Consider the following 24,367-nt stretch of genomic DNA (forward strand, 5'->3'; position numbering starts at 1 on the left):
ATATCATCAATCAATAATTGTTTTGCCAAATTCGACAATTATATATCAAAACTAAACAATCAGAACATGAACTTGATATTGTTGCCTTCATCAGACATTGAATTTGTAATCCCTGAAATTATACAAAAGTTGGTTTGTCCATGACATGAATGCATATGGTTAAGAAGTGCAGAATGTCGTAAAGGCATACATAGATCATCATACATACGTATAATAATCGGTATCATACAGAGCTGTCCTTGCGAAAAAAGGATCGATTCATCCTGGAAAACATGACATGTTTCACATGCATAAATATGCTCCATTAGGAAATGCTGATCATGCTTCTTTCCCATTCGTCTTCTCAGAGAATTCGGAAGTTTTATGTCCCAATAAGCAGTCTATTATTACTCGTCCCAAGCCAAGGGGATGAAATAAGTATGAATGATGATGAGTGAACCATATGCCTAACAATAATATTTATGCCTTATGAATATGGATGGATACAAGTATTTAGCTTATTTTCATAGTTATTTTCCTATCGTAATATTCTTCTCCCTGCTTCACGCATATTTTTGTAAGATAGCTGACCACTGACTAACCACGTAAACCGCAATCGAATATTTGCAAACGAGAACGACCCATGAAATGGATGGATTTTCCTGTGCGCAGTTTGCAAACGTTAGTAATTCCAGGAGAACCTAAATTGTAAAGTAATCAGTTTCACAATTAGTAAATCAACGGAAGACGAACGTTTTAGAACGTCATGATTGGTATCATTTACATCGGAATATCGACATTTAGTAAGATTGTTACATTTAATCCATATTCATAACATGCCATAAACCATAAGCCACATATGCATATATTTAATATGTACATTATTTCGATCTTGCTTAATATGCATTTTTTAGGACCAGGCTCCTTTGGAAAACAAACCTTGTTCAGCAACAACAACTCGTTATCCATCAATCTCCTGCTCCTGCTTATTTTGGGGGTGAACTTATTATCTTGTATTCCTTCAGCATTATCATCTTCATCCACCAAATCTAACGTGACCATCAACAACGTACACCATCGTCATCATTCCAGTGCAGAAGCACCCCACACGGCGACCAACCACACTTCTAACTCGTCTACCCCAATTGGTCAGCCATGTGAACAAGATGCAGAGTGCACAAATTTCAGCATCTGTCAAGATAAGGAGTTTGAGGACAATTTAGTGATACGCATTTGTCAGTGCGATCCCTTGCATGCGAACAGACTCGAAAAATCATGCTTTGTCAAGCCCGGTCACCAGTGCTATTTTCCAAATCTGGACAAACATGGTCGACGGTCGTTGAACTGCATGCCGGAAACGGAGTGTCGTTCAGGCGTTCACAGGACAGCACCGAGTAACGGCTACTGCATGTGCTTGGATCAAAATGAGGATGAACCCTTCAGGCCGCTCAATGTACGCAAGGAAATTGATCGATGTCAAGCTTCCAAAATTTTGTCACATGCTACGAATGGGATTTTAATGCTTGTGGTAGCCTTTTCTAGTTACATCTTTGCCACCTGATTATTTTGTAGACAATAATTTAATTATGCAGAAATTCAGAAATATGTATATGCATACATAAATGTGCAAGGAATAAAACAGGATGGGAAATAATATTTACAGTTATTTTTATTTTAAATAATGTACAAATACTACTAACGTATAAGTAATGAATATGTGCATACATACTTAAATATTACAGAGAACCAAAATATTTTGTTGTTTTACATTTTTTTGAGAATCTTCAATGTTTCCTCTCTCATTCGAAATTTTTGGACTTTTCCTAAAAGAAGAAACAATATTGAATACTGCATATTCAATATTAACAACTAAAATCTGCATTTTAATGTCAAAATACCTAAAGGTGTTCTGGGAAAGTCGTCCCGAAAAAATATATATTTTGGAATTTTGAAGTGGGCGATCTGGCCTTTGCAGAAGGATTTCACCTCTTCGGGTGTCATGATTTCATTTTCATGCAACTGAATCCACACGGATGGCTCCTCGCCCATTCTTTGGTCTGGCATTCCAAAAACATGTGCTTCAACTATTTTGGGGTGCGTTTTTAGGAAATCTTCAACTTCTTTGGGGTACACATTTTCACCTCCTCGGTTAACCATTTCTTTGATACGACCAACTACACGGCCATGACCACTCACAGACATCACAAAGAGATCCCTTTAATTATTGTGGGAATAAAAGAAAATCACAACTTAATACCCCTCCAGTTCTCTCTACTCCATACTTAAATTGGCTTAATTTTGCATTTCATCTACTATACACACGTGTAGAATGTAGCATGTCAAGAACTGGGAAAAACTCAAAAAACGAGATTGATATAAATTGAAATTGACGAACCCAGTGTGAAACCACCTCGATTGTTCTAAAACTTCCAACGTCTTTTCTGGTTCTCCGTAATACCCCAAAGTCACGCCATAGCCTCGAACACAGAGTTCACCTTCTTCCCCAATTGGTACGATTTTTCCATTTTTGTCAACCAATTTCACCTCAGTATTCTCACATGGGAACCCAGCAGTGGATGACGCCAAGAAATCAGAGTCATTCGGGAGTCCCATGTAAGTGCATCTAGTAGGATATCATACTTGCTAATACATGTTTCATTGTACTTGCATCTCTTGTCTTATTTTACCCAATTTCTGTCATTCCATAATTGCTCTGAAATAGTTTATCAGAAAAATGTACTCTGAACTTTTAACGCAGTTTATCACTTAATTTAACCCAACCACACATCATGGTTATGCGCTTACGACAACTTTTGAGAGCGGCATCCGATTCCTTATGTCATTCACCAATTCTGGACTGCATATGGCTCCACCAGTAATTACGGCCTTGAGATTTGAAAAGTCTATCTCCACTCCATCGATTGCCTTCAGCATATCAGAAAACATCGTTGGCGTTCCAGTTATATAAGTGCATCTTAACGTTAAGCAAAGATTTAATTTAAGAGGTGAACCCGTGTATGCAACTTCACATAATTCCATTAAAACCGTACCTTTCACTCGCAGAAATGCATGCTATAGCTTTGGCGTCGTAACCGTAAGACGGAATAACAGTCGTAACGCCATGTATCATAGAAGCAAATATTCCAACTTGACAACCATAGACGTGAAAAAGTGGGACGGAGAGGCATATTCTGTCCTATATACAATTGTTACAGTAATTTAATTATGAATAATCTTTCCAGAATAAGATCCACAAATTGCTATGCAATGCACTTTAATTTTTAAACCAAGCCTTCGTCCGACAAAGTATCCATTATTAACGAGGTTGTGATGAGATAACATTACGGCTTTTGGACTTCCGGTTGTCCCCTGTTTTTCAAAAGAAATTCACGTTAGTATAAATACGAGTAATATGGAGCGGGTATTATTGAATTAGTGCTTACAGAGGTAAAAAATAGCGTGCACACATCATCAAACTGGATTTTATTTGATTCTTGATTTTGAGGGATCAGAATATTGTTGTCCCCAATTTCCAGAACGTCAGAAAAATGTATAGCCCCACTAGAAGATACACAAGCTATAGTTTTAATGCTTCAGGTGTAAATGGTTCACAGAAATGAAATACCAGATACATATTTAGGCTCACAGTAAATCTCTCTCGACCGAAATGACAAACTCCAGTTCAGGTGCATGAGGACTTTTCAAATGGCCTGGATAACATGATTTTTTTATTTCTGGGATGGATTTGGTCAAAATTTCATAGTAATCTTGATTTTTGAACTGTTTGGAGATCACTATGCATCTCACTCCCACTTTATTTAGAGCATAAAGGAGTTCACGACTTTGCAAAGCTGCATTAATGCAAACCTGTTGGGGAGAATAAAGCCACGTTGTGTAGATCAAAATTACTTAACCAATCCTAAGCTGCAACAAATTAACAAAATTCCTACCACAATCAGACCAGCTTTCCATCCAGCTAATTGAGTCAGGTAACATTCATAAGTGTTCGGGCTTGTAAATGACAATTAAAAAACAAAATAAAATTATTAAATTTCTGCCCACGAAATCCGAATGACTAACATTTTCTTGATTTGTTGAACGCCATGCAGAATCTTATGACGATAAACAAAAACTATTTTAGGGTAAAAGACTCACCTCCAAATGGCAATTCTGTCTCCAAATTTTAATCCAAGAGCTGCCAATCCACCCGAAAATTTATCTACCTAATAATTTATTAGAATAAATCCATGTTATGTCCATTCCATATGCGCTAGCTAATTTTAAGATACAATTAAATTCCCATTTACAAAGACTTTTAATTAGTTATTGCGTGTGGAGGATGCATGCCATCTATTTTTATTAAACACTTTATAGTTAATTTCATTCCCATTTGGGATATCACAGTTGCATGTCAAAGCGTTCAACAAAACTACTTCTCAGTTCGTTAAAAAATCAAGTGTTCTGTGTCATTAAGCGTTTTTGGACCTGCCTTTTCCTTGCCCTTCTTGTCGATTAAGGAAAGAAGTAGAAAATACAAGTGCTTACATCACGTTGCAGTTGCCGAAATGAGCGTCGCACATTTTGGAAGGGAGCAACAAAGGCTTCTGCATCTTCGTACTTGGACGCAGCAAAGTCAATCATGTCTCCAACGGTCATCCCCAGCATCGGACATTCTCCAGGAATGTTGAAGTAGCTCAGACCCTGTTTGCGACAAGTACTCGTCCTTGAGTGGTCCAACTCCTCGTTCTCATCACGCAAACTAAAATTAAAAACAGCAACGGTCTGACTCGCAGTATAAGATTTATGCATGTATGAATATGTATGCACGAATATAGAATACGAAATTTGCTTTCATTCACGTATAAATAAATAATGGTACTTGCTGTCGCAGCACATACATACAACGTGTTTAGTAAGGTTAAGAATGCATATACGTTGAAAAAATCTCATAACTAAAAGACAGAGACGACGGTTGCGTCTCCTTGTGTGCCGAGAGATTTTTTGCTAATGAGGGGGGGCGGGGCGAACAGAGCAGCTGATTTTCATGTAAACAATGCAGGCAGTTGCATGTAAAAAGTTGCTTTGGGTTTTGAGAGTGACCGTTCCCACTCTCCAAACGGGGCATCGCGAACCAGAAAAGGAGAAAAATTTCGACTAAAACTTCTAATTTGCAGCTAATACAAAATGGATTGATTTCGTTTTGGTGGCAATAAATTCCCAAGTTTGTGCTTTACAATTGCCATGTTGCATAAATTCCATAATAAATCTCGGTGAAAAGTATTGAACTGAAACATTGACTCATATCATGTTTCAGTCCAATACTTTTCACCGAGATTTATTATGGAATTTATGCTACATGGCAATTGTAAAGCACAAACTTGGGAATTTATTGCCACCAAAACGAAATCAATCCATTTTGTATTAGCTGCAAATTAGAAGTCTTAGTGACAAAAATCATTTACATTACTGGTAAGTGGCGAGGAGAAAAAGTCAACTCGCTCACTAGGATGCCCAGACTGTTCCCTAACTCAAACTTTAAACACCTTTGTAAAATATCTTAAAATCCAAAATTTGGAGTTACACGTTTTTCTTATCAATTATTATTGCATTTCAATAATTATTTCCAACAATTGTATTTGACTTATTATGACATTATTTAGAGGAATTGAAAGTTGTTTCCGCATGAAAATCAGAAAAACTGGTCACGAGCTACTCAATAAAGGTCGAAGGCAAATAAAAAAGTGAAAGCGGAGTTGGGCAGTATTTCCTCATACCTACGTAGACCACAATCCATGCGAAGGTCAAAGGTCAAATAAGCATAAACGTAATAAAGGCAATTAAGTACCCCGGCTGAAGTTCTTCTTGGAATCTTGCAATTTCCAATGTCCGCATGATTTTGGAACGTGACGTTGATCACAGATTTTAAATTTAAGTCCACCTCTGGAAAGTTGTGGAATGAGACGTGCTAGAATATTTCACTGTGATGTGTAGCACAAACAACTCCGCGACAATTCGCACCTTCCACTGAGACGCCTTCGGAGGACACTTTCAGTCTTTATACGAATACCTGATCAGGTTGCAACTTTGATCACTGTGGTCTGCCCCACACTGATCATCTACACTGTCGTGTTGTTTATTGTTTTATCTCCTCCAATCTTGACTCTGTAACTCTGCGTACTATTTCACTCACAAGTTTATCATTCTATAGAAGATTCTTGCCAGTTGTTAGCACCTAACGCTGTTACCAACTTACACATAATATACGTATATGCTGATATCTTAACGATGAATACACTTGATTGATACACATACTTAAATTTCAAGAACCAAAATCAACTTTTGTATGTCTAAAGTCTCCAGAAATTTTTTAGAGAGAATCGAGATATGCGCAGGCCAATCAGACCAAAACCACAAACTTATACGTCGAACAGTGATGCAGAGGCAAAGTCTGGACAAAATTATCCAGCAAGCTATCCTATGGACAATTATTTTATATATTAAACACGACGACAGAGATACCCATGATTGATGAAAAATAAACAATTATCTGAAAATTGTTCAGGTAGTGTAAGAATTAGTGTGTGGTTTCTCAAGAAAAATCTAGATCATAAACCACGAAACAAAAGGAAACAATATTTTCCGATGTATGTAACTGATCGAAAATGATTTCTGTTATCCACAACCATAATTTCTGTCGAAGATTTTGATTTATGTAGAATTCAACTTCCCCGTTGCAATACTCGCTTGTATGTAATACTTATTTTTTATACTGGACGCTCTTTTACTCTGGACTATGGAATGTCGTTTACTTGACTAATGGACAAATTTTGTGGCTTGGCTTTGCGAAAGTAAACCGAACAACGAGGACCTGGTAAATATTTTACATGTAGTCGCTATGATTCAATCCTTATAATTGTTAGATTTCCAATACCTTAAACTAATAGCTACCTGATAAATACAAATATGAGCCGTCTTACGGCATATGATCACTTGCTGCTACTATTGACTATGTACATAAGTACTTGCTCTTCAACTGCGTTAATGAACATGCAGATTACTTGCTAGATGGTCCAACTTCACGGCCCTTTGAAATTATTTTCCACTTCAACCATCAACACAAGCATGAACTCGACTCTACTGAAGTCATTCAAATAATATTAAAGTACATTTTTGAACATGAAATTTAAAGTAAAGGTTGTCATTTATCGTATCGGCCGCCGCATAATAACAAAACAAATGGAAAAAGACACTAATGCAATTATGTACATCACTTTACTTGTTAAGTAACGAACCATAACCGTTTAAATGGCAATATCGTGCATATTTAATCGGTGCTTATGACTCGGGTTTAATTACCGTTTGGTGGTCACTCAAATGGAAATCATTTGCATTTTTGGGTATCTTTAACTTTGGTAATCTTTCTTCAAGGTCAAATTCATTACAAGAATCGAAATTAGCACGTATTAATCTTTTTGTGGTTTGTCTGTGTGTGCCTCAACTGCAAACAATACATACGCGTGAAATATTATATAGTTTACTGATTAAGACAACTTATTAATAATCAGCTCTTTAAAAAGTTCTATTTCTAATCACCAAATCCGTGCTAAGCTTGTAAAGCCTGCAATTTATTCTCCAGAGAAGGTGCGAGTTCTAAACAACAATTTAGCAAAACACTTTCTAGTAAACATATTTAGGAAACCACGCCATGCAAATGGTCACGTCAAACCAAACAACCGTAACATCAAACAAATCACAGTCGAAAAAATCAAGGTTGATTTTCACTTTTACTCTTAATGTAGTACGCCTAATAGTACATATTTTCGGCATGTTCAAAAGTACAGCTTAAATAAAATTATGAAATGTATCAATACTTGTACAGCAACCTCCTGTTAAATAATTGAGCAAACATAGTCATTTATTTAAAAATGGACCGTTTATTTAGCAACAATCTTGGGTTACACACATTATACGTAAGTGGTACACATTTGCAAGATAACACGTGTCATGTCAGTATTCGTATATGTATTCTTTTTGGCAGTTTGGCGAGAGGGTTTGCACTTGGTATGGGAAATTGCAAGTGTTGGTAGACTCATCAAATACGGTTCCTTGTGGGCACATAAACGTAAATTTAATAAGCAAGCGGAGGTCACTGTTAAGTGTTAAATGTTCCGCACACCGGTAGAAAGCCCCACAATTCTTTGTATCGGCAAAAAATCCAGGTTTAATGCAAAGGTCATCATCTTGTTCAGGAGCAAGGGGCAAAGTTGTCGTGATTTCCTCTGTAGTAAGCAAATGCAAAGTGCGACGTAAGTTTATACAGCACGAAAGAATGGGATGAATTAAATACTCCAATGATTTTACCTTTCTGTTTCACCTTCGTATGGAACACTGATGTCAAACCCGTGAGTATCACAAAAGTGGAGAAAGCGCCGAAAGCTTGTAAAACAGAATTTAAGAAAAATATACAATGATTTTAAATAATGACATTAAAATCTAGAAATATATTTATTTTTTCTATAATTTTTATATTATGCAAAATATTTTATTATACCCATTTATAATATGTCTCCACGTATGTATGATTCAAATAAAAAATACTGCACATGCAAAATACTTAAAATACCGAAAAATGCAGAATTCCTTCCTTGGAGTGAATATATAAGTATCATCTGGCAGAAATCTCGTCGAAATTCAGGATTATGTGAACAAAAGCGTATGAAGCGAGAAATGTATAAAACTTCTTGGGATAATTTGACTGATTGCAATCACGCATCATAACTTGCTTTAATTGTTGCCACTCCTTAATTGATAGGTGCAGTTCGTTGAATTCCAAGACTAAAAATTTCATAAATGCGCGTCGTCATTGAAGCTTAAATAGGAAACTACTCAATTTTGTGTGATCAAATATATTATGTTCAATTATTAATTCAATTACTAATATTACTCAATGTGGTGTACAGGTATTTATGTAAGTCATCTATTTTTAATGCAATGTGTCTAGCATTTGCTGAGGTTAGTTTTTATTGCACAATGCCTTATGCCACAGCATTACATAAAAGACGATTATTTAATTGAGGTACATTAGGACTAATCAATGCAGTTTATTTCCATGTGTAGCTAATACATTTACACTTTTTCAAAATGCAAGCTAGTAAAATTCTGATATCCACCTCAGTGACAAAACAACAAGTAGCAAACTGATCATGCAAACTATCGTATCCCTAACATAATTTTATTCCTATTTCGTATTCGTGTACAAATCAAGCACCCGCACATTACTAAGCCTCCGAGTAGGGCAGGGATGCATATAAGTGCTTTTTGTTGACAAGTTCATGAATTTGGAGCTTGAACTTGTCGTGTTATCGGATCACATGAGCCTCTTTGCGAGTTTAATGGATACAAACCTGCGTGACATTTAATGTGAGTATCATCATGACCATTAATTATACGCTGACTGAAGCGATGAGAAAATCTGCTATGGCAGGAGCAACTTTGGAGGTGGTGTATTTTAATTGTGGGGTACAGAATTCAAGTGTTTTTTTGACATGACATAATATAGACATAGCATAGATCTGTCTGACTGCAATGTTAGTTTACTTATTATGAATGATTGCACAATATAGCACCACGGCCTTTACCCCCAAATCAGCCAGTAGTCAGTTGTGTTGTCTGTGTGGTTGTGGTATTATTTATTTGCATTTCCCATAAACACTTTTTCCTTTTGCAGATTTTATTACTTTTTGTTACACGTCCGAAAATGTACTACAAACCCCTAGTTTACCTATTATTTTTCAGCACGCCCTGGATGATCTGGTTCTTTGGTGCTGCCAATTACTACTCAGATTACATTAGCAGCACTTATTTCTCGGATCATGAGGAGCAAAACGTGGTCTATGATTTCATCGTTGGTAAGGATTCATGCAGCGCGTCATGATTATCACGATTAACTTTGGTTTTTGATTGGATTAATCAAACTAATGGTTTCTTGTGCTCAAGTTGGATCGGGGGCTGCGGGTGCCGTGGTTGCTCACAGACTTTCCACTTCAAAAAACATCAAAGTTTTGCTGATTGAAGCCGGAGGCGACCCCTCATTTTTAAACAGTGTTCCTGGAATTTCTGCTGACCTGATTGGATACCCGGAAACTGATTGGATGCATATGACCGTTCCTCAAAAACATGCGTGTTGGGCCATGAAAAACAATGTACATCGTATTAATTGAAACATGCGTAACATTGAATGCGTCCATTTTTACATGTGATAATTATATGTGAAGCATTTTTTCACTTTATAGCAATCCATGTGGAATGCCGGAAAAGTGTTGGGTGGGTCAACGCAACTAAATATGATGTTTTATTTGAGAGGTCATCCAGCAGATTACGACAACTGGGCAAACCTAACCGGGGACGTAAGGTGGTCATATGAAAACGTGCTGCCGTTTTTTAAAAAATCTATAAAATCCTATAACGGAGAATTTTCAGACAACAGTAATTTTTCACATTTTTTCGCTTTATAAGCAAAACATTATCTCAGGTTTTATATTACTATTATTACAGAAAAACATTACTCTGAATCTGATTACGGATTTTTAAATATCGAACAAAGACGTTGGCTGAGCCTTTATGAGGAATTTAAAGAAAGCGGAGAACAAAATGGGTTTCCGACGATCGACGCTAACGGAGGATCGCAACGTACAGGTATTGTACTGTCTCATTGATATCCCCATATTTATCAACAATGAAATATCTAAAGACTTATTGTGTTGTAATATTTAACCACGATTGTAAGGATTTGCAAAAATTGAAGCCACGCAAAAAAATGGGGAACGGTTTGGAACATACTCCGCAATTATCTTACAACTTGAAAATAAGCCAAACGTCAAAATTTTAAGATATTCTCGTGCAATGAAGGTGAAAATACTTCTTAGTTGATTTTACTATTTTCCTATAATGTTTAATGAATGTGTTTAATGTGTTTAATGAATTAAAATTAATTAATAACTAACAGCTAAATATGAATCTGAATATTCAGGTAAAACTTGATAAGAATTTACGAGCTGAAGGGGTTTGGTACATGCAACATGGTGTCAAAAAGTTTGCTCGAGCTAAGAAGGAGGTTATTCTTTCAGCAGGTTCAGTAAACTCGCCTCAAATTCTTATGATGTCAGGAATTGGTCCCAAATCTCATCTTGAATCTGTCGGCGTCAGTGCGACATAATAATACACATGAATTTTATGGTATTATTTCTTATGAAATAACTATGCCGTCCAACAGATCAAAACTAAATTAAACCTTCCTGTTGGCGAAAACCTCCACGACCACATCATGACCATTTTGGCCCCCTTTCTCATCAATCAACCAAAATCTTTTCTTGCCGAAAGGGATTTTTCTCCAGCAGTAATTTATGACTACAGTGTCAATGGAAAAGGTACACAAGACAAGATAAATATCATCGTTTAAGTACTCGGGTGCATTTGGTATTTTGAACCAACAGGACCACTCACTGTGCCGAACGCCCTTCACTCTCAGTTATTCTACTCGTCTGCCTCTGTTCGAAAATCCGGCGTTGATTGGCCTGACATTCAAGGTTTCTTTGCGCCTGCCGGGACTCAAGACGTATTGGCGAAGTCAATTTCCCGAGGTCAGAATATTCGCGAGGAAGTGCTCTACCCACTTTTGGAGCCTCATTTTGGACGGGACAGTTTCGTCATTTTAGTCGGTCTTGTGAGACCAAAGAGTCGTGGGAATGTTCGACTTCAGGATAAAAATCCACTTTCACGTCCTTTGATCGATCCTCACTATTTGGAACACCCAGACGATGTGGCAGCTTTAGTTGACGGTGTGTGCATATATTTCCATTACTTTATGACACAAAACTCTACCTTGTTTACTCATGTATGTATTTATATTATGTGCCAGGGGTCAAAAAGATTGTGGACGTTTTTGAGTCGTCGGAACCGTTTAAAAAACTTGAAACACGTTTACCAAAACAACACACTAAAGGCTGTGAGCAGTATGAGATTCGTAGTTATGCCTATTGGGCATGCCACATCCGCCATTTCACCCTGACTATTTGGTATTTCATTTATTTCGTTACCCATTTAGGCAGATTGGGACTTTGTAATTAATTTCACTCAACTAAATATATTAAGGCATCCTGTTGGCACTTGCCGTATGGGTCGAGTTGACGATAAGATGTCTGTGGTCGATACACGATTAAGGTAAAATAGATTTTAATATATTCACCCATTTGCGAAAGTTTGGAACATGATTTAATTGTTGCAGAGTCCTTGGAGCTAAGGGTCTAAGGGTGATTGATGCGAGTATCATGCCAACAATCGTCAATGCTAACACAGCAGCCCCATCAATGATGATTGGAGAAGCAGGGTCAGACGCAGTCAGAGAATATTGGAGTCAACAATTTCACGTTTCGAATTTATGGGACTACACATTTTCCCTGAAGCCGCAGGCCAAGTGCTACTACTCCCAACTAGTCTGAAATTCTGATTTTATTCCTTAAAATCTTTGTGATATCTCGTTACCTCTTGTTTCCTTATTGTTAAAAGATGGATATAAAGTTGTTCACCGAAAAATGCCATGAAATCACTGTATTACTCCGACGTACGCATATTGAATTTCGAAGCCGGATGTGTAACACTTTAGCACATACGAAGCATTTATCCAGGCTTTGGTTTTGATGTTAATCTTTTCTTGGTAATGCAATGATTGTGTCCTCGTCGTTACTGCCTGATAATTAGCTACCCATACCTACCAATTAATAATCAACGCACAAATGCAAACAGTAATTTACGCGTGTGCATATACTTTTCCAGTATCTGAATGTGTACTGTTGTGTATGTATGTAGCATCACAAACACGGCAGCCTTGCATCAAGGAGATATCATTTCACAAATTACTTTTCTATTTTAAATTGTTTCCCCAAGTTCACGACACTTTTGGATTATACATAAGTATGCTGGATAGTTGGAAATAATTTTCATTCCTATCCTCAAAATCTCTGAAAGTACTATGAAAACTAAGAACAAAACTATTATTCAGATTTATAAAAACTAAAATTGGAGCTTAAATATTTGAAGAACATGACACCTTATCCGTCTATTATAACCACAACCTTTGGTGATGCCGATCAATCCGTTAAGATTGACGCTTCATCACTGAAAGTCAATAGAATTTCTACTGAAAATTTGGGTACATCTGACGGTGACAAAACGCTCCAAATTGGCGTCGAAAATGAATTTAGCAATAAAATTGCGAGTGACACAAAAAAGAGTGAAGAAATCCAAGAGTGGTCATTTTGGAATCTGTACGGAGGAATTAGCATGGCGTTGCTTGCCAGTGTGCTGTTTTCGGCATCTTTCCTCATGATAAAAATGCTGGAACCACACGGAGTGAAAGGGTTCGGAGCATCTCTCCTCCTCAATCTGGGCGTCGTAATTCCGTCGACAATTCTGATAATTTTCAATGAGTTTGGGCCGGGATGGCAAAATAGGTCACGAGTTCTGCAAGGAGTTTGGCCCATAACCAGAGAGACTGCATTAGGGTTTATGCTGGTAAGGCGTATGAATATGTATCATACTTCTACATACTTCAATGAAATGAACCGTGCAAACTGAATTACAACTTTTAGATCCAAGGATTATTTCAAGCAAGTTCGGTAATATTGCGCTCTCTATCGCTGGGATACTTGTCACCGATGGACATGACCGTGATTGTACTCAGCAGTCCAGTGATCACCACCATCCTGGCTCATTTCATGCTTGGGGAAAAATGTGGCGTGATTTTCATTGGCATCGCAATTTTCACTCTTTGCGGCGTCGGCTGTGTGACGAAGCCACCGATATTTATTGGTGCAAAGGAGTTTGATAAATACGCATTGGTACCTAAGCACAAGATATGAAATTACTTTCGATAACATATATGTGCAGATGTATATGTATACGTACATCGGATTCAATAAAATCATTAACTTTTAGATTGGAAGTGCATACGCGTTCGGAGGCATGCTTGCTTTATCCATGAAGTTTGTCGTGACTCGGAAGATAAAGGAAACTCATTATCTGGCCATGACATTTTTCCTCGGATTTACCGGAGTGGTGGTGTCACTGCCACTATTTTTGGCATTCGAATCTCCAAACTCTCTCATCCCTGACTCTGGCACTGGCCTTTGCCTCAGACTGGGATTGTTTTCTGGATTCGGGGCAGTGGCGAGCATTAATATGGCGTTGAAGATGGAAAATGCCGGGGTAGTCTCGTTGGTCCGGTCGTTTGATGTCGTGTGCGCATTTTTTTTCCAGTACATTTTCATGGGACTCGTGCCAGACATGCTCAGGTAGGATAAGTACTTGTCTGTAGTGAGAGAGCTAAGCAGCTCATCGAGTTCATGAATTGATGATTTATTACAATATAACTCTGCTTAAATTACAGTGCTATTGGAGGCGCCATCGTATGGACAGGCGTTCTCGTAGCAGGAATACAAAAATACTGGAGCAATAAAACTGGTAGTAGAAAGAAAAGTGATCCTTTGCAATTATTCGGTTGATGGTGGAACTTAGGATTAGCAAAGTCACATGAAATAATGGAAAATAGCTAGATCTACGAAATATATATATGTCAATGCATCGGTAGTATTTAGAAAGAAATTGTCATTAGATTTTGTCGACAATTATCCCATGATTGCAATTGCATTTGCCATTGCATTTGCATGAACCATATCATTTTAAATAAAAATTGAAATAAAAATTTCGATAAATATATAAAAAATATGCGTATATAAATATAACGAAGCCAGTTGCATAACAGGACATCTTGATACACTTAAATTAACAATTTTTATTAAAGGCGTATCATTTTATCTTCATTTAGTATACATAAGCCTCGCATGTGGTTCCATTTGTTGCATCCCTTTGTAATCCACTACTAAATTAGTATTTAAGGCTTATTTACAATGGTATCAACCAACTTTTGATAAGGTAAGTTATTTACAACGCAGAATTGTTGTTTGTCCTTGACCATTAGATGTATTCATGAATGCCATGCATATGTAGACACATTTAGCCTGGGTTTAACCTTTGACTTGTATTTCCTGTAACGGCTTTGATTAAATCGCTGGATTTTACTTTATTTAAATCTAGATCGTGTAGTTTTTAAAAGAAGATGGAAGAATATGTACACTTATCAGTGTGCTAAAATAATAATAAATTGTATTAATAATATTTACCCGAGTTTACCTTATCTATTAATTAACATACAAGTTGCTTAGTATATGTGATTTATTTCGAAACCTGAATTTCTTTTGTGCAGACAAAAAAGTAGAATACGTAACTACAAAATGTTCCTTGTTCTACTGTGGTTTTTCATAAATTTTACAGCACTGGCACTGCTCGCAATATACCTTTTGTTTCCCATTGTTTAAGAGTATATGAAAATCTGTGGGTTTTGTGCATCTCTCCCTAATCGCATCGGTGTTAAAATTAAAACCTTGCCAAAAAAGAATTAATTTCCCATATTCATTTGTGCAGGAATTCGAAATTGGATCTTCCTCCTCGAAATAATAAAATTTGACCTTCAGCAGACTACACGGCATGTCGTAAAATGGAACCACAAGCAGAGAGCATCTTAACTTGTGACCATGCTGGGAGTTGAGTGCGAAATAGATTTGCAAATAGTTTTAGACGACTCCCCTGATCTAGACTTGCAATGTTATGCACCTTAATAATGTCTGAATAATACAGATACGTCACCGTGATAGACTGGGGAACTTGCATATCGTTGCTGACGATGATTACGATGCGTGGTTTTACTTTGCATGGACAAGGAAATAAGGACAAGGCTGAATGGCTAATTGGAATTGCAAAGATATATAATATCATCACACACAATGTACATATCGCATGCACCAAGTCTCCACAAATTAGCAAAGTACTAGCAACGCAGTAATGTGACCTGTTCAGTGTTCATATGCATACATAAATATGCTATTGTACATACACGGTTGAATTTTATTTCATATGAACGACAATAATATGTCAGTTACACACATGTATTATGTGGATACTTAGCGCATACTGTAGAATGAAATGACTCACGGGGATGTAGCGAACTGAATGTCAAGTCAAAAATTCATGTTATTAGACGGTGTTCAGTTTGTCGTATTAGTTCCAGCAGCAAAATCGCAGAATGATGCGACTTCTACCAAAGTCATGCTAGATGGTAAAGTTCACCTCGTCTGCACGTCTGCATTTACATAGATATATACGTGCAAATGCAAACCTCCTCCTCGCAATAATAATAATGAATTCATTAGTGTAGTAGTGCATGTTTCATAAATGTTGCATAAGGCTTTGTGCCTTCTCGTCTCCCACTTATTTATGGAGGAGGATCTTCTCGACAAATTTTTGGCACAGATCATAACAATTCTTGACTAATTGGTGTCGTATAGGCAGCGAAATCTCCAAAGGCACTCCAGTTAGCTGACTACAAATTATTCTGGATTGACATCTGCTGATTTCATTATTACGTTATAACATCCTTGGTTAATGCAGTTCGAAATACATAATTTGGAATTCTGATCAAATCCATACTATAGCTTCATCACAAAGCAAATTTATCCGCCCTACATGGAGGTGTTATTATTATCATTTTATGCCAAAATATTTGGTTGATTCTATCGCATACTAAGAAGGGAAATGTTATCACAGCTAAATAGTGTACTAGAGAGCTTGGAGTGAGTACGCATACAAAAAAGTGTCAACCCAAGAAACTACAAGTGAAACTGTTAAAATGTTTTCAAAATGCAATCCACTCGTCCTTCTCTCATGCACATCCATTGTAAGTTTTAAATGAAATGTAATTACATAGATAATAGACATAGCAAATTTATAATTGCAAATTGATTTATTTTTATCCCAGCTCTTGGCTGTCATAATTTGGCCAATCCTGTGCTACAATTTTGTCATGAATAGCATGAAATTGATGGTGACCACCCTAACCCTCTCGAGGGGCTCGACAACTTATGGGGATGGAATGGACACGGATCAACTTCCCGACATCGCACTAAACTTTACCATGCTGTCAGGAATCATCATCAGTGAAGGGATCCTGGTCGTGTGCTTGGTCATCCAGTTTATGTCGTCTTTCGATTATCTCACCGGATTTGGAAAGGTAATATTAATTAGATAATTACAGAATATCACTCAAATACAATTCCGTTAAACTACATATATTTACTAATTGAATTAGGAGTATGAAGAAAATTTGTGGAGATGTCATAGAAAGGTGCTCCTTCTCACCTCCATCGTCCTCACCATCAAACTTTCCGTCTCATTCCTCAGCTATTCAACATTTTTCAACGACTCTTTGTTCGAATTGTACGCAATGACCGTCGACTTTATTTTTTTGGTGGTTGTGATGAACATGGCCTTTTTGTCCAACACACAAACGTCGAGTCCAACCCAACGTGCTGTTTCATCCTCGAGTATCATCAGTTCCACCAGCAGTCCCAGCCATGTTATCAACGTCCACAGCTTCTTGGATCGTCCTCCAGCTTACAGTGATTTGGAAAAGTTAGGAAAAGTCCCAACATCTGAAGCGACTGCGTCCACATAAAAAGTTTCGATAGACACCGTCAATATAATAAATCTATATACCAAGTATGCGTATTTGGTGCACTCCCCCCTATAACGTCTTTTTTTTGATACGTCATTATATATAATAAGTAATTAAGCTAAACCGTGTGAAACACTGTAAACATTATTATTATCATTGTCATATATTTGAGGTGATTGTATCTTATTGAAGACAAAGCAATAATAAATTGCGAAAACTGCTAATTATTTTGCCAATTTGTCACCGGAGAGTTATTAAATTCGTTTCATGTTTTGACATGGGCGTCATTTTGGTCTTTGTTCATGGTGTCAGAGTCCCCGTCTCGAGCGGAGGATCGCCTGTTTAACAGCGGCAGATTTCTTCATTCTCATTTCGCTAATTTTATTTATCACCACGAGCGAGCCGAATATCTTCACCTTCTTTACTAACGATTAAGATAATATTACTATTAATTTCTACTTTTGTTGACCCCGAGTTGTGACCAATTCTGTGTTAAGAATAAAATGTTTGGTGGTGGAGATTTTACGCCTGGTGCAGGCCAGCAGCAGCAACTGGGTGCAAATACGGGGTTTGGCTTCTCGTCAGCCCCCCCGAATGCATCCCCCTTCACTCTCGGAAGCCCAGCGACGGCCGCTCCCACCGCGTTGGGCACCGGAGGCTTTTCGGGGTTCGGGACTCCTCAACAGCCACAACAGCAATTAAGTGCACCAACAACTGGATTTTCGTTTGGAGCTCCTGCCGCTACAACCACACCGTACAAACACACATACACAATATGCGGAATTTGCTAAAATAAAACATAATATTTTGTTTTTCAGAGCATCGTCCGGCTTGACCCTTGGGGGAAATCAACCATCTGGATTTTCGTTTGGAACTCCTGCTACAGCAAACACACAGTACAAATATACTATTATAATTATAATGTATAAACACTGTAAATTAAAACCTACAATTATCTTTACAATTCAGAGCACCAACTGGCTTGACCCTTGGAGGCACTCCAACGTCTGGATTCTCGTTCGGAGCTCCTGCTGCTGCAACCACACAGTACAATATGCAATTTAATACCATAGTACAACTTAGGATTAATAAAGTAGCCCACATTTTATTTTTTTAATTTGTATTAGAGCATCGTCTGGTTTAACGCTTGGAGGAACTCAACCGTCTGGATTTTCATTTGGAACTCCTGCTGCAACATCCACACAGTAAGAACACTAAATATTATAACACGGTAAAAGTGTAAATTAATTAAGTTGTTTAATCATTCGAATTCAGGGCACCAACTAGCTTGACCCTTGGGGGCACGCAACCTTCTGGGTTTTCTTTCGGAGCTGCTCCCACAACATCCACACAGTAATTTTCTAACAGACCGGCATATTACACGAATTAATCTACTTAATTCAAATTATTATTACGTAGAATGTCGTCCGGTTTGACTCTGGGGGGTACACAACCATCTGGGTTTTCATTTGGAACTCCAATTTCTACAACCACACAGTACAATGCACAAAATGAATGTATACACTATTATAACTTAAAATGCTTACTATTTAATTGTTCGGCAGGGCATCGTCGGGCTTGACCCTTGGAGGCACTCAGCAATCAGGATTTTCATTTGGAGCCCCTGCTACATCCACCCAGTACATTATATAATATTCTAATCTCTATTTCCGCTATGAATTAACCTAAATGTTTACAGAGCACCATCCGGATTAACTCTGGGAGGCACTCAACCGTCTGCATTTTCATTTGGATCCCAAGCACCTGCAATAAGTTCCACCGGTTTTGGATTAAATTTAGGTGATGCTCTACAGCACTTTCAACGAATATCAAGTAAGAAATGGTTTTGACTAATGGCTGTATTTTGTAGGAGGAACTACGGTGAGTTCGACAGCAACGCAGCCGACCCCTGTGAGTAGTACTACCTTCACTGGTCTGGGGGGTGTTCAGCCATCTGGAGCAGGGGGAATACAAGGAAGTGGTGGATTTGGAGGTTCGGCAAAACCCGAAGGTCGAGCAATCCTTGATCTACCTGTTCCTCAAGAAATATTACAGATTGTTGAAGATTTAAAGTAAGGGAATGAATCAACTTGATCAAATTTGTCTAGATCTAAATTTATCTACAAAAAAAATGCAAATACTAATCCTAAGTATAATTTTCTTTGGTCCTGTAGAACTCATATGAAAAATCAGAAGGTTAAAATGTCAGAAATATGTCGAGCCACTGACAAGAATATTGAAAAGGTTTCAGAAGAAGTTGAGGAGACGCGTTTGGCCGTTTCCAATCTTTCCAATCAAGTTAATCGACAAGTTTTGTTCTGCAACGCCTTAATGAAAGACATTCAAGAGGTATGAAGGGATTTTTATTTAATAAAACAGAATTCTTCCAGGGACACTGACTAATATTCAATGACGACTTTTATGATTTACAGGAAATGAAAAATGTGGAAATGGCATTGATAATAAAAGACACGCCTCTCGCACTTCAGAACGAAATTACAGCCCCTACTAATTATTTTTTTAACCTCGTGTCAAACTACCATGAACGGATGATATCTTATAAACGTGAAATTGAAAGGGCTGAGATTGCTCTTATTTCTTTAGGCCAAAATAACGCATTCTCACCAAAAGGTAAACCTTGATTCAATAAACAAGTTTCCCTTTTTGTACGTGAAGTAATTATATAAAATACGTATTTCTCTTGTTCCTGTTCAGACTTGGTATTAGGATTGAAGGGAACAAAAGACACTGTTATTGCCCTAGCTGCGAAGGTTCAAGATCTGCACGAGCAAATCGTAAATGAGATGGCCGTGAATCGAAATTTAAAACGTTTTCACATTGACGAAGAAGGGGGGTCCGGACGACGGGGAGTGTCCACTGGTGTAGGCTTTCTTGTTGGTCATGATGAGACTCGTCGTATTGGTACCACTTACGATCAGGCTTACAGCAAACTAAATGTCCTGTTTCAAACTCCTCCACGTAAGTTATCAAATAGACCACGTCAATCTTTAAATAAAATTGTTCAACTGGTCTTTGACTTAAAGGATCTGGAGGCAATGAATCGTTCTATAGACCGTCTGCATCCATGTCTACACCGCTGATAAATTCTGGTATGACGTCTCAGCAACCATTACTGTTTCAAACTGCTTCCAGCACAATACTTGGTTCACCAGGAGCACTAAAAAGGACGAAACATTGATTATATTTCGTATGTATTATGAACTTATCACGACTCATCTTTATATATTTTCCATCCCTACAATTCTATCTTTTAATACTAATAAAGAATTGTCTATCAAGTTATAATTCCAGTCCATTACACTATTTTTTATGATAATTACGAGGATTCTTACTGCACACTTATTTGTCATTTTAGACATGTTTTGCTGCAAATATTTCTTTTTAAATAACAAGTACATGTAACAATGTATTATCGACGTCTGCCTCTTACATCCAGCAGTATTGGCAATCCATGCAATGCATCATTGAAGCAGTTGATATCCAGTATTGCTACTACTGCAAATCATTTCTATTTTAAATACTTTTCAACAGTCCATTGTTAGCCACTCTTTCTGACAAGATTGCCTGTCCTGATTTTTTCCCCGATGTTAATCCTACATCTTTCTTGGGTCTCGTTTAAAAGTGCTGTGTCGCTCTCTTTTGGTTTATTGATTCGATGCTGATACGGATTATGATCCCGCATGCAGTCATTATTATTGTTTGTACATCAGTATTCTCATGACAGCCGCATCATCGTTCGTTCGGTTTCGAAATAAATTAGTATGTGTCTGTTATCAGTAAAAAATTTGAGTGTAATAATCGTATGCTCGCCGATTTGGCTATATATGTATGTACATATTGATATATCTAATTGTATGGAAACAGGAAAGGTGGGATAATTCATGTGTATAACGAATTATAATGGTACACAAAATACGAACGTGTTCCTTAATGAGTCCAGTCACACCTACTTGGCTCAAGTACGCGAAACACCTCTGATTATGGCATCATGTAAACCTCATTACTTGATTGTGGTTCATTATTTTCTATTTGTTCGTTAGTTTTCCGTAACGTGAAAACTGCATGGATATGGATGACTAATATTCTGCATATTATGCCTGATTCCAGATCTCGACAACAACTCATGCTGTGATATACTTAAATATGTATGCACATTTATTTTTCTCATTTTTTTTATATATTTCACCCACCCATGCGAAACCAAAACGGCTTCAGTCTGGTATCCGAGTGTGGTTCATACAAGGCAAAAAATTAACTACCCACGCCGGACAAAAGCGCTGCTAAACTTAATATCCCAGCTACAGAACCCTTTCAGGTTTGCAGTTTGAGTGTATTATGCCATTTGTTATGGCGTCTAGACTTTACGATTCCACATCCAACCACACAGATACCGGACGGACGACGAGGGCACCGACTGCTCTCAGATTGCGCGAGGAGAGGGATGAACTTAACAAAATTAGCAAAAGTGTTCATAACTATTTTGCAATTTAATGAATGAGAGCGAGATACAAAAGAGGCTGCTGTGAGGTTGCAAAGTGCTGGGTATCTCTTGGAGGATGAACAACGCTCGCAAACAAAAACCGTGCATAAAGTGGACGACAACAGTATCAACCAGATAGACCAACCGACTACGTAGGTACTGCCCGGTAGGACATATAGGTATGCATAATACGTAAAAATATACCCTCCGAACCAGAAGGTGCATGAAATGGAATACAGGTCTGCATTATAAGAAGAGTTGGTTGTCATTCTTTCTGGCTATCAACGCACAAACAGCTCCACGTTGTTTCTTTGCTAATACCTTTGAGCATAAGCCCCGATTGCAATTGTTGTAGATGAAGCTATGATATCACCATTAATTCTATCCAGCCATCCATCGTACCTGATATACATGCAAGATATCCATACGTGCCTAATGCACACCCTTCGTTTGTCTGCTTTGTATGCACATATGTATTCTGGCTGAGCAACAAACAAGTTTTAAAGGTTAACACTGAAATGAAATTGAAACTGCTCAAGTGAACGGCCACAATGTGGTAATAATGGTTTGTGTCCGAGGGTAATCAGTAATCGCATCTACCTTACAATTTGAAAGCTCTCCATTTTGCATTAACAATCAAAATTACTCTCATACAACTAACAAAACACGGGTTAAGCACTTGAAGTAAAAGCCATAATCAACTTTATTTCAATTTAAAATATGCATAAAAGTTTGGAAGAGTGAAAAGTCTGCCCTCAAAACATGGACACAGAATCAAAGTCGTTGCATACATATCTTTAAAATTCTCATTAAACTGAGAGGGTTGGCTTGTTTTGTGCTGAGTGGAGATTTATATGCACCATCTGAATTCTAAAGCCTTGATTGTTTGCAGTAATAATATAATGGGGTCGTATCCATGATGCAAATCTTTCCCACCCTTAATGTGCATTTGAGAATATACAAAAAACCTGATAAAAATTGCATGTCTAAACCCGTACTACTGGATTTGTTCAAGTGTTAAGTGAGAGTGTTGATTTATTATCTCATCTCTGCAACGTGCACATAAAACAACAGACAAGAAGAAACCAATTTTATTTTTTTTATTAGTCATTGTTATTTTTAAACTGTTCAATTTCTCTCAAAAATAAGATGTCAGGCTGCATACAAATTTAGACGGGAAGCTTCTGACTCAAGGTGGAAGGGGCAGTAAAATATGCTGTAGACAACAAAGTTGACTACATGGTATTTTTCTGTCATGTTTCATAACCAAAGTGTTCAAATATCATAATTTCACTGGTCTCACACTGAATACTTTTGTGTGGTGGTACCCCTCCGAGTTTTAAAAACTTATTCACACACAACCACATTTGTCGGATGTTTTGTACGATAAAATGCATGCATGTGGTTATAATAATATGTCATACCCCTTTTTTATCTTCTTTCACTGAAGCATCCAACATATTATTATTGCTATTATCTAGAAATTGCTCCTGGACAAGTTTGTTTCTGCGACCTATTTCAAAATCTTTCTTGTGCATCAGAAAACGTGTCGTGGCTTGTGTTACGACTTGTATCATGGAATGTCGAATCGTATTCAGTTCAGTTGGTGGAAGGGGCTAAAAAGATGACAGCACATTGGGATCTAAAAACGCTTCCAGGAAGCAGCTCATTTTCTTATAAAGATACCTTGACATTTACTCATTTTTTGGTAAATCTGAAGAATAACTATGCAACTTTTGCTCTTACAAAACCACTCCGATTTTCTTTTACTTCTCTCAGTTTTCTTACATTTATATATTTCGTAAGAAAATCTGAGAAGATGTGCTCTCGATATTTGGGCTTCTTTATGCACAACTGAGGGGTCAACAATGGCTGTGGTAAACCAAGTTTTACATAATATGCATCCTCAACGCTACACACAATTTTTTTAAATAATCACATTCATTGGTGTTAAGCACTCTGTTGGACAACTCGATTTGTGGCCAGGATTAAAAATACATATAAGACTGGAAGTACGCTTTTCACTAATGACTAACAATAATAATCATCGGTGTGACTGTTAGTATGATAAGTACACTGGATTTATTTGTCAGCCAGCAGGTTGCCTTCGAGTTTGAGCTGTCAAAGCGAATGAACACCTTCGTATGCATTCTGTACGACAAGATTAATTCTATTTTTGCGTACGGCTGGCCTGTGCTATTACCATTTACATATTTATGTAAGTATATAATGGGATACACGGAGGCAATAATGAGCATGACCAA

The 24,367-nt window shown here is 37.4% G+C and overlaps 6 protein-coding genes and 1 long non-coding RNA gene across 8 annotated transcripts; 5 read left to right on the forward strand and 2 right to left on the reverse strand.

Annotated features, from left to right (window-relative positions):
* The first annotated feature begins 596 nt into the window (after positions 1-596).
* Positions 597-1,635, forward strand: LOC110844933. The gene is made up of 2 exons (XM_022091267.2): positions 597-782; positions 894-1,635. Exons 1-2 carry the CDS (start codon positions 746-748, stop codon positions 1,538-1,540), a joined length of 684 nt encoding a protein of 227 aa, XP_021946959.1. The 5' UTR covers positions 597-745; the 3' UTR covers positions 1,541-1,635.
* Positions 1,631-7,049, reverse strand: LOC110844238 (medium-chain acyl-CoA ligase ACSF2, mitochondrial). The gene is made up of 13 exons (XM_022090392.2): positions 5,825-7,049; positions 4,525-4,738; positions 4,135-4,202; positions 3,930-3,990; positions 3,626-3,846; positions 3,423-3,540; positions 3,253-3,348; positions 3,030-3,175; positions 2,785-2,953; positions 2,667-2,692; positions 2,375-2,602; positions 1,878-2,194; positions 1,631-1,802 (listed from the first exon to the last, which is right to left on the reverse strand). Exons 1-13 carry the CDS (start codon positions 5,869-5,871, stop codon positions 1,744-1,746), a joined length of 1,770 nt encoding a protein of 589 aa, XP_021946084.1. The 5' UTR covers positions 5,872-7,049; the 3' UTR covers positions 1,631-1,743.
* Positions 7,050-8,079: 1,030 nt separating this feature from the next.
* Positions 8,080-9,083, reverse strand: LOC118434419. Its single transcript, XR_004834000.1, has 3 exons — positions 8,531-9,083; positions 8,341-8,415; positions 8,080-8,258 (listed from the first exon to the last, which is right to left on the reverse strand). It is a non-coding gene; the product is annotated as an uncharacterized LOC118434419 (long non-coding RNA).
* Positions 9,084-9,488: 405 nt separating this feature from the next.
* On the forward strand, positions 9,489-12,580 carry LOC110844096 (glucose dehydrogenase [FAD, quinone]). The gene is made up of 11 exons (XM_022090218.2): positions 9,489-9,887; positions 9,976-10,181; positions 10,272-10,464; positions 10,534-10,674; positions 10,766-10,887; positions 11,009-11,179; positions 11,252-11,405; positions 11,472-11,816; positions 11,897-12,053; positions 12,130-12,198; positions 12,263-12,580. Exons 1-11 carry the CDS (start codon positions 9,737-9,739, stop codon positions 12,474-12,476), a joined length of 1,923 nt encoding a protein of 640 aa, XP_021945910.1. The 5' UTR covers positions 9,489-9,736; the 3' UTR covers positions 12,477-12,580.
* Positions 12,581-13,001: 421 nt separating this feature from the next.
* On the forward strand, positions 13,002-14,650 carry LOC110843520 (solute carrier family 35 member G1). The gene is made up of 4 exons (XM_022089485.2): positions 13,002-13,548; positions 13,626-13,874; positions 13,972-14,327; positions 14,423-14,650. The coding sequence occupies exons 1-4, from the start codon at positions 13,078-13,080 to the stop codon at positions 14,535-14,537; spliced, it is 1,191 nt and encodes a 396-aa protein (XP_021945177.1). The 5' UTR covers positions 13,002-13,077; the 3' UTR covers positions 14,538-14,650.
* A 1,669-nt stretch (positions 14,651-16,319) lies between these two features.
* Positions 16,320-17,838, forward strand: LOC110844212. The gene is made up of 3 exons (XM_022090362.1): positions 16,320-16,825; positions 16,907-17,158; positions 17,237-17,838. The coding sequence occupies exons 1-3, from the start codon at positions 16,778-16,780 to the stop codon at positions 17,600-17,602; spliced, it is 666 nt and encodes a 221-aa protein (XP_021946054.1). The 5' UTR covers positions 16,320-16,777; the 3' UTR covers positions 17,603-17,838.
* A 123-nt stretch (positions 17,839-17,961) lies between these two features.
* LOC110844213 (nucleoporin p58/p45) lies at positions 17,962-20,908 on the forward strand. 2 transcript variants are annotated; one of them, XM_022090363.2, is made up of 13 exons: positions 17,962-18,356; positions 18,421-18,498; positions 18,572-18,649; positions 18,730-18,807; positions 18,878-18,955; positions 19,022-19,099; positions 19,168-19,242; positions 19,302-19,402; positions 19,473-19,674; positions 19,777-19,951; positions 20,035-20,233; positions 20,318-20,581; positions 20,647-20,908. In XM_022090363.2, the coding sequence occupies exons 1-13, from the start codon at positions 18,106-18,108 to the stop codon at positions 20,799-20,801; spliced, it is 1,812 nt and encodes a 603-aa protein (XP_021946055.1). In that variant the 5' UTR covers positions 17,962-18,105; the 3' UTR covers positions 20,802-20,908. The 2 variants fall into 2 exon arrangements, with proteins under 2 accessions (XP_021946055.1, XP_021946056.1); XM_022090364.2 differs by lacking the exon at positions 18,878-18,955.
* The last annotated feature ends 3,459 nt before the right edge of the window (positions 20,909-24,367 follow it).

Source organism: Folsomia candida, unplaced genomic scaffold (genome assembly GCF_002217175.1).
Source record: "Folsomia candida strain VU population unplaced genomic scaffold, ASM221717v1 Fcan01_Sc002, whole genome shotgun sequence".
NCBI classification, from domain to species: domain Eukaryota; kingdom Metazoa; phylum Arthropoda; class Collembola; order Entomobryomorpha; family Isotomidae; genus Folsomia; species Folsomia candida.